General features: G+C 39.9%; 1 protein-coding gene across 2 annotated transcripts in view; it reads left to right on the forward strand.

Moving 5' to 3' along the window:
- The window catches only part of GFRA1 (GDNF family receptor alpha 1), a 195,458-nt gene that overhangs the window by 132,244 nt on the left and 52,628 nt on the right, over window positions 1–10,586 (forward strand). For both annotated transcript variants that reach the window (XM_006920938.2, XM_025039133.1), the window contains one exon: window positions 9,721–10,057. In XM_006920938.2, coding sequence (XP_006921000.1) covers window positions 9,721–10,057 — 337 coding nt within the window. The remainder of the gene's footprint in view (window positions 1–9,720; window positions 10,058–10,586) is intronic.

Below are 10,586 nucleotides of genomic sequence, written 5' to 3' on the forward strand. Positions count from 1 at the left end.
GGACGAGGAGGAAATTCATCATCGTGTAACACAATATGTCTGAAATGGTGTATGAATGACCAAATGGGCTCCCAGGAGCCAACATGTGCTTTTTAAATGTAATTTTTAGCATCCCAGCTGGAAGAGGCCAAGCTCTTGAAGAATTGATTACAAGGGTTGCAACCTGTTTGATCGGATTTACCATGTGATCCACGTGAATATCAGAAGACCAGACTGTAAACGTGAGCTTCCAGAAAAGCCTGCTCTACCCCTGTGAGGATCTTCGAGCTTTTTGCCCATTTTTTATTTGCTGGGATAACACATTAGAGGGAGCCTATTAGAAGAAGAACAGTAGTTATGTTAACGTGGTCATTAATCAAGTCGGAAAGAAAGAGGAAACCAGTTGTGAATTCAGTGCTGCCGCCCTAAAGAAAAAGGCAGAAGGATACCCGGAAATTGGCAAGCGTGTGTAAAACAGCGTTCTCTCACTGCGTCTTGTGAACTTTCCGCTAGGAAATCACATCTTCATGCAGACCATGCGGATTTCACTGTATTTACTGTCTTATTCTCCCCTCGTAATCTATAGAAATAGATTTCTAGTTGCTTACATCTGTGTTTCATCCTGAATCATTTAGACTGGTTAACTGGCCCCAGTGACTGCCAATAACAGTGGCATTTTTTAAGTGTAAATAATGAGGGGCTGCTGGCCACAGTGATAGCCTCTTTAATTTGGGACAGTGTGAGGATTGTACTTGGGATAAAGGCAGTTCCTCGCGCCAGAGGAATTTAGAATGTGAAAGCTTCTTCTCCTGGTGCATAATTCATCCCTGACACCTCCACATCTCCCTGTATTGGAGGAATCTTTTACGTTTGCTCTGCCTGGAGGTTGGCGTTGAAATCTTTTGGAGTCTCAGGCAGCTGAGAGGCTAGAGTCTGTCTTTGAGTGCTGGGAGTTTTACATTCTGTCCCTGATCATCAAGTGTTATCCTAAATACTTGATGTTTTAATAAAAAAAAAAGGGGGGGGCAATTTATATTAAAACTATTAAATCAAAGAACCTTGAGGCTTGAAGGGACCGTCGGTATATTATTTCACAAATGGAGAAACTGAGGCCCATCGAGGGGAAAGCTGATTTGTACAAAGACGTTCAGTGTTTGGGCCACATTTAACCGCCCGGCCTTCTAATTCATGTCTCCGTCAGCAGCACCTGCCCCTTTTCATTCCATGGTCTGGGAGCTGGCCATCCGGTTGCTGTGAAGGTTATACCTCCTATGCCCAAGAAAACAGGACACAAGTCACATCAGATGTGATCACAGCCAAAGAGGCTGAGAATGGTGAAAGCGAAAGCAATATGTAACCTGCAAAGTAACAACCTGGTTATGCCTAACTTTGAAGGAAAAACTATTTAAATGGCATTCTCCATAATGCAGTGTTGGGCTGAGAGTAGCTCATTAGGCGGCACAACCCACACACATACACCCTCCCCCAAGAAGAAGGATTTCTAGTAAACAGCCTTCATTCTGAGAGTACTTCCCATTCAGACAGCATCCCAGACAGTCTACCGAGTTAAAGAATGAATAACAGCAGATGGAGGGAGAGATTAGAGGTGAAGAGGAAGGGGGAATGCGACATTTTAATGCCGAGCTCCAAAATGAGCTGTGGAGAGGTTGGCACTCAGAGTTATGGTAAAGCTGTTCAGAAGCCTCCCCTCGCAGGCGAGGAGGCGCTTGTGCCCAGACCGTAAAACACAGGCGTGTGCCTGCCTGCTCCTCCACACCCTGCGTGAGGTGATGGAGAATTGCGTGTGACACAAGTGGCCTCAACTGACTCATTCTGCTCACTCCTCCTACCCTCAAATCATTGAGGTAGCATTTTTGTGCACTGGGGGATCCATTTAATAGATATAGGGGATCGATCGTCTTACCAAGTGAAAACTCAACTCTAATTTCTATGTCCTGTGATTTCAGGAGTGTTTATTTTGAACTTCATTGCGGCAGGAAATGCAGCATTATCTGAGAGAGAGTCGGAGGTGAATTTGTGAGGAGACTAATGGCGGGGCTAGGAGCTGTCTTCCACATTCTGTGCCAGTGAAACTACATAAAAAGAATAGGATAGAAACAAATCTATTTTTTTTCAATATTTTATTTGAATATTTCAAACATAGAGAAAAGTGGAAACAATTTTACAGTCAACCACACTGCCTGGATTCTACCATTAAATTTGAATGCAGTTGCTTTGTAAGTATCCATCTCTCCATCCTCGTGTCCATCCATCCATCCATCCAAGTTTTTTTAAATGCAGATATCAGTGTTTCCCTTAAATGTTTCAGCAGACATTTCATTAACCAGTTTTCATTTTTTGTTTAGTTTTTTTTTCCTTTTGAGGTAAAAATGTATATACGTACACACCTTAAATGTACCAGTCTCTGAGTTTTGACCCAAACTTCTATCAAAATAGAGAACATTACTATTGTTCCAGAAAGTCCCCTCTTGCCCCTTTCCAGCCAATCTCCATCTCCATCTTTTAGAAGTAACCACTCTTCTGATATTTTCATAATAAAGTAGTGTTGCCTGTTCTAGAACAGCGCATACGTAAAATCATACAGTGTATACTTTTTTGTGTAAAGCTTTTTTTTTCCCCACTCCATTTAGTGTTTTTGAGATTCACTCATGTTATTGTGTGTATCAGTAGTTCATCTGTTCTTGTTTCTGAGTAGTGTTTCATCGCATCGATAGACCACCGTTTGGTTAGCCATTTTCCTATTGATGAACATATGAGCTGTTTCCAGTTTGGGGTTATTTTCAATACAGTGTTATCATATTCTTACACGAGTGTTCTGGTGGACATATGTTCTCCCTTCTCTTGAATAAATACCTAGAAGTGCAAATGCTGGGTCACAGGATAGGTGTATGTTTAGTTTTATTTAAAAGAAAAGAAAAAGCTGCTCAACATTTTCCCAAAGTGTTTGGACCATTTTACACTCCCACCAACAATGTGTGAGATTCCAGGAGCCCCCTATCTTTGACAACATTTGGGGGTGTCATATTTTAATTTTAACCACTGTGATGGGTGTAATGGTATATCTCGTTTTAGTTTTAATTTTCATTTTCGTGATAGTTAATGATGTTGAACACTTTGCATGTGCTTAATGTCTTTTCATTATCTTGTGAAGTGTCTGTTCAAATATTTGGTCCATTTTTCAGTTGAGTTGTTTTTTACTTCTGAGTTTTAGGCATTCTTAATATATTTTAGATACTGGTCCTTTGTCAGATGTACGTATTGCAAATGTTTTCTCTTAGTCCGTGATTCGTCCATTCATTTTCTTAATTTCTTCAGTATCTTTTGATGAGAAGTTTTAATTTAGATAAAATCTAACATCAATATTTTTCTTTTAAGTCTATTGCTTTCTGTGGTCCCCTGAAAGAATGAATATTTTTCTTTATCTACTTCCAAGATTATCTTATGTTTTCTTCTGAAAGCTTTATGATTTTAGCTTTTATGTTTGTCTGTGATCCATCGTGTATTAATTTTTATGTATGGTGTGAAGTAGGGATTGAGGAGTTATTATTTTTTTTTATGTTGATTTTCAATTATTCTCGTACTATTTGAAAAGGCTTTCTTTCTCCCATGGATTTTTTTTGTTTCTTTTGTGACATTGCCAAAAATGAAATGACTGAATGACTGTAGGAGTGTCGTTTTTAATCTGAGTTCTGTTTTCTGTTCCACTGTTTAATTTGTCTATTCCTTTGCTGTACCATACTGTCTTGATAACTGTAGCTTTATGGTAAATCTTGAAGTTATGTAAAGTCCTTCAACTTTGGTGTTCTTTTTCAAATTGCTTTGGCTATGTCACGTCCTTGGCATTTCCATATAAATTTTAGAATCTGCTTGCCAATTTCAAAACATAATTGGGGAATCATTGACATCTTAATAATATTGAGTCCTCTGTTCTATAAACATGGTATATATTTCCATTTATTAGATATTCTTTAAGTTTCTCAGCAATGTTTGTTGGTTTTCAGTGTAGGGGTCCTGCATGTCTTTTATTAAAATCATTTCTAAGTGCCTTTTTTTGGTTTGTTTTTGGTGCTATTGTATATAGGATTCCATTTCATTTCCTAATATTTTTGCAGATAGCTTATAAAAAGATAATTAATTTTTGCATATTAATGTTGTATCCTTTGACTATGAGAAATTCACTTTCTAGTTCTAGAAGTCGTTGTGTATCTTTTTTAGAATTTTTCGAGTCATCTGGAAATAGAGATATCTTTTTTCTAATCTCCCTGCCTTTTATTTCTTCCCATTGCCTTATTGCAATGACTAGGACCTCCAGTACAATGTTGAGTAAAAACAGTAAGAAAAATATTGTATCAGCCCACTCATGTGGAATCGAAACAAAAACGAACAAAAATATTCAAAGAAAAAAGATCAGATTTGTGGTTATTAAAGGTGGGGGAGGAGATGGAGGAATTGGATGAAGCATTCTTTCTTCTGATTTTAGGAGAAAAACGGTATTTCACTATTAAATATGTTAGATATAAGTTTTCCACAGATGCCCTTTATCAGATCGAGGTTTTCTTCTGTTGCTAGTTTGCTGAGTATTTTTTATTGAATGAGAGTTGAAATTTGTTGAATGACTCTCTTCTTTGCCTATTATAATAATCATATGGTTCTCTTCCCGCCTGATAATATGGTGAATTACATTGAATTTTAAACATTACACGAAACTCGCATTTTGGGATAAACCCTACTTAGTCATGATGCATTATCCTTTTAACCTATTTCTAAATACTATATACTAAACTTTTTGAATATATATTTATAGGGAATATTAGTCTGTAATTTTTTCGTCTTTGTTAGATTCTGCTATTTGAGTCATACTGGCCTCATATATCAAGTCGGGAAAGGTCGTGAGAATATTTTGAGTAAATGAAAATCAGAAACAAAAAGGAAGTCATACATTGACCTGTGAGCTGGAAATCAATTAATAGTTTTTCGCCTTTCTGAATGTGCCAGGTTGTGCATTCTGGAATTTGTCACAGGCTCTGAAATAATGGTAAGGAGATGGGGCTTTGGCAGTGTTATATATCAGCGGAAACAGAATCAGCTGAAAGTGGGAAGGCTGAGCCACATCGATTGCTAAATGGAGTAAACTTAGAGCAATTGGTTTGGATGTAAAATGGTTCATTCGCCCTATTCCAACTTTGTACAAAACTTTTCCTTGGACATATTGCTTTTTTGATACCATTTAGAAGAAATAAATTAATCGGTAATTTATATAGCTTTAACAACTTTAAAAAAGAAGTTAATGTTATTGTAACAGAACAGGCATACGCTAGGCCAGTTTTAGTTTTCTTAATATAATTGACCTACAGCACTGTGTAAGTTTAAGGTGTATAGATAGCATAATGACTTGACTTACATATATTGTGAACTGTTTACCACGAGCTTCGCTAATATCTATCACCTCAGATAGATGAAGAAGAAGGAGGAGGAGGAAGAGGAGAAGGTGGAGCAGGAGAAGAAAATGTTTTTTTCCTTATGATGAGAACTTTAAAGATTTACTCCCCTAGCAGTTTTCAAACGTCCCATTTATATAAGTGTTAATTATAGCCATCACGTATAGCACATCTCCATGACGTGTTTATCTTATCACTGGAAGTTTGTACCTCTTGACCACCTTCATCCAATTCCTCCATCCCCTCCCCACCTTTAGTAACCACAAATCTGATCTTTTTCCTTCGAATTTTATTTTATTTTTGTTTGTTTAGATTCCGCATGTAAGTGAGATAATACAGTATTTCTCTTTCTCTGACTTCTTTCGCTTAGCATAACGCCTTCAAGGTCCATCCACATTGTTGCAAATGGCAGGATTTCCTTCTTTTCATGGCTGAATAGTATTTCACTGTGTGTATATCATATTTTCTTCATCTGTTCATTTGTCGACAGACTCTTTGGTTGTTTCCAGAGCTACTGTAAATAATGCTGCAATCAACACGAGGATGCAGACATCTCTTAGACATGATCACTTTTGTTTCCTTTGGGTAGGCTCCCAGAAGTGTAATTGCTGTATCATAAGGTAGTTCTAGTTTTAAGTTTTTGAGGAACCTCCATGCTGTTTTCCATAGTGGCTGCACTAATTTACATTCCCACCAACAGTGCACAAGGGTTCCGTTTCTTCCACATCCTCACCAGCATCCGATATCTCTTGTCTTTTTGATGACAGCCTTTCTAACAGGCATGAGGCGGTGCCTCATTGTGGTTTTGATTCTCATTTCCCTAACGATTGATAATGTTGAGCACCTTTTCATGTGCCTGTTGCCCATTTGTGCCTCATTGTGGTTTTGATTCGCATTTCCCTAACGATTGATTAAATTAGTTGAGCACCTTTTCATGTGCCTGTTGCCCATTTGAATATCTTCTTCGGGAAAATGTCTATTCAGGTTCTTTGCCCATTTTTTAATGGGGTTGGGTTTTTTGTTTGTTTTTGCCTATTCAGTTGTATGAGTTCTTTATATATTTTCGATATTAACCCCTTCTCAGATATATCATTTGCAAATATTTTCTCCCATCCCATAGGCTGCCTTTTCATTTAGTTGATGGTTTCCTTTGCTGTGCAGATACTTTTCGGTTGGATGTAATTCTACTTGTTTATTTTTTACTTTTTGTTTTTGTTTGTTTTTGCCTATTGAGTTGTATGAGTTCTTTATATATTTTCAATATTAACCCCTTCTCAGATATATCATTTGCAAATATTTTCTCCCATCCCATAGGCTGCCTTTTCATTTAGTTGATGGTTTCCTTTGCTGTGCAGATACTTTTCAGTTGGATGTAATTCTACTTGTTTATTTTTTACTTTGTTGTTGCATCATATCCAAAATATCATTGCCAAGACCCATGTCGAGGAGCTTTTAATCAGGCCAGTTTTTAAAAATTTGTGTATTATGTGGACTACTTTCAGACAGAAGTAAATTTTCTGACCTCATATGTTGAGTTTTACTATTTTTATTATGATCTTATTTGAAATTTATAAACATAAAACTATAAACTCGTATTCTTTGCTTTTACACGACTATATAAAAGCAATGCACACGAATTAAGTGTGAACAAACTTTGAAAACAATGAAATGCAAGTTAATAACATTAATGTAAAGAATGATATTGATTTACTGAACCTAAATTGGGGCTTACAGTCAGAAAGTAGTACTCATGAGTTCTCTTGAGTTTGGCAGGCCTATATTACTGGATGGTGACTTAATTCTTCTGCCATTTTTCTCCATTTGAACTTACATGAACTGTTCATATATCAATGGTTACATCATGTAAGTGTTAAGTCTACCTATGTGCCTCTATTTTTTTCTTTTTAGCCAGAGATTATAAAGTACCATTTAATACCAATGCAAGTATAAATGCAGGCAGCAAATCGTGTACCGATATCCAGCCTTCCAGGCCTAATCCAGATGATTTAGAATTCGATCATACTAATTTATTTTAGATTATCATCAGAAATGCATAATTTAGACATCTCTCAGAAAACTGTAGACCTTCAAGAATATAAATCACCGTTGCCTGTGGGCCCAACATCATAACATTAGAAGTTGCAAACGAAGAAAAGATTAGAAGTGTCGCTAAGGCCCAGAGGCCCTAGTGATCTTGTCAGGGCACATGGTAAATGTTTCACTCCTTGAGTTCTAGGGAGCCTGAGTGTGAAAACAGAGGAACCAGAGAGAAGCCAGGTCATGATGGAGAAAATGCACCAGGTGTGCTTGTTAAACCAGCATGGATGTACACGCAGCCGCTGGCTTCCTGCACTGTTCACCTATGGAAGGCTGGATGTCTTTGTTGCCTTCCACGTGAAATTGTTGGATTCAGTTGTCATAGGCAGAATCACAAACCTAGGGCTTAGTAAAATACGGCTCATGGTGCCAGGGTGTAACTGCGTTTTCAGATTTTTGCATATTGAGTTTCCTTAAAGCAAGACACATCAGAACAGGGAGAGTTTTTCTTTTTCTGAAATGTTAGACTTGCTGTGTGTGTCCTTTACTTATTTAGTATTTCAAAATTTTTTTTTATTGGGGTAAGAACATTTAACATGAAATATACTCTTAACAGAGTTTTAAATGTACGGTAGAGTATTATTAATTCTAGGTGTGATGCTGTACAGATCTCTAGCACTTGTTCACCTTGCAGAAACTGAAACTTTATACCCCTTGCATGACAGCTCCCCATCTCCCCCTCCCCCAGCCTCTGGCAACTACCATTCTACTCTCTGCTTCTATGAGTTTGAGTGTTTTAGGTACTTCATGTAAGTAGAATCGTACCGTGTCTTTCGGTGGCTGGCTGATTTCACTTAGGATAGTGTTCTCGAGGCTCATCCATATGTCACAGATGACAGATTTCCTTCCTTTTTCAAGGTTGCATAATATCCCATGCGCCCTTCCGATGTTGCACACTGAATGCAGCGTCTTGTCTTTCAGTCCCATGCGACCCACCTGGACTCTTCTCTGTTGTCAATTCTCTAACCTCTTGTCATTTTCCAAATGTCTTCAGAGTCCCCATTGACCGGGGGCTTAAATAAAGAGAACGAAAGCAGGTTTGGGGATCCAAGGAAGGGCTGAAGCCTGAGCAGGAACTTACTAGGGGTCGAATCCCACAATCGTGTGGTGCTTTGCAGCCTCCCTACTGTTTGCAGAGGGTCACTGCCCCAGCGAATTATCAATTTCCCATGGACCATCTTATAATGTAGCTCTGGAAGGTTTTTCCATCACTTCTCCACCCTGTGGAAATACCTATATCATGGGGACTGAGCTCAATTTCCCTTGACCACTCCAGTTTTAACTTTACCCATTGGGCGTGGCCCTGCCAGCCCACCCAGCTGCCCCAGTGGGCCCACCCTCCACCAGACACTCTTCCCAGCCTGTCAGTGGACATTCCTGAGCACAGGGGGCTTGTGCAGAGGGCACATTTTGAGGGGATTCCAAAGGCCTATGGTTGGTAAGCCCATTGAAATTCTATACAAAATATTAGCTGAATTTTTCTAATCTTCAGCCTCAATACTCATAGATCTCACACTTTGTAGATGGTAAGTTAAGTGGTAATTGAGGCTTATAAATTTTTATGTAATTTATTCTGGTTTTCTTCCAATGGCTTGTGAGGTAGAACTTAAATAAAGCTTCGCTATAGTTGCTTCTTCTTGTTTAGAGAGTCTGGCATAATATTTTGTCTTTTGGGCTCAAATAACCATGTAATTACTCTGTAATCATATAGTAATTAGCATGTACTATATGCATTTATTACATAATTATATTCCTGGAGGATTGCATGGCAATTACACTTGCATTCAGCATATCATTTTATATACTATATAATGAACAAGTATATAATTTGTTGCTTTTTTTTTTTTTTTATCCTAATTTCAGTTTACCAGCCAGGAGCTGGAAACTTCTCTTGTTGCCTTGTAGTCGGCAGGTGCCTGAGCTCCTTTGGCCTCTCTCAATACCTCCTAATTATACATCTGAGGCAGTGCTAGGAGCCTGTGTTCTTCTGTGGCTTCCTAGCATTTGCATTCCTAATACTTCCTCCTTGTCCCGAAATCATTAAGTGTTTAGCTTCAAAACACAGAGTTGATCAAAGTTCCCATCACTGCCAGGTGAACGGCAAGGACTCAGTTAAAACAGAGGAGGTGTGAGCAGCCCGGGCGCCCAGCACAGTGATCACGCCCGTCTCTCTCTCCTTTTGCAGTCGAGCACATTCCCAAAGGGAACAACTGCCTGGATGCCGCCAAGGCCTGCAACCTCGATGACACCTGCAAGAAGTACAGGTCTGCGTACATCACGCCGTGTACCACCAGCATGTCCAACGAAGTCTGCAACCGACGCAAGTGCCACAAGGCCCTGCGGCAGTTCTTCGACAAGGTTCCGGCCAAGCACAGCTACGGGATGCTCTTCTGCTCCTGCCGAGACATCGCCTGCACCGAGCGACGGCGGCAGACCATCGTGCCCGTGTGCTCCTATGAGGAGAGGGAGAAGCCCAACTGTCTGAATTTGCAGGACTCCTGCAAGACGAATTACATCTGCAGGTAAGCGTGCCGGCAGCCGGGGGATTCATGAGGCGACGGGGCGAACCTCTGCAGCTGCTGCAGTGGCCAAGCTCCCATTTCGTTTGTACCGGAGAACAGGTGGGAGGGGAGGGCAGTCACCGGAAGGGACTGGCCAGAAACTGACCTCTATATCTGACACATGGCTCTTCAGAAGCTGGCCAGGCTCTTGTGCTGGGGCAGGTTGCTGTCTATAACCTGGAGAAAGCTTTGAGAGGTACCGGAATGAGGGAAATACCACTGTGCTGGGAGGGTCACCTGAGGCCAGGTGAGCTGGAAGGCACATGCCCACTCTGCAAGCCCAAACATGCCACCAGGTGTCACAAGGGGTTAAGTAAGACAGGAAAGGTAGGCTAGAGATGTGGAGGCTCTTGACCATCAGCTCAGAGAACCGTAAGGGACCAAAGAGAGGGACTGAGCTGGGTTGAACCCTGAAGATGAGTTCCAGAATGCCTCCGTCTGTTCTGGGCCACTCAGTTGGGTATACTGTTAAGCAGAGCTGGGTCACCTT

This window comes from Pteropus alecto, unplaced genomic scaffold (assembly GCF_000325575.1).
Source record: "Pteropus alecto unplaced genomic scaffold, ASM32557v1 scaffold177, whole genome shotgun sequence".
Classification (NCBI taxonomy): domain Eukaryota; kingdom Metazoa; phylum Chordata; class Mammalia; order Chiroptera; family Pteropodidae; genus Pteropus; species Pteropus alecto.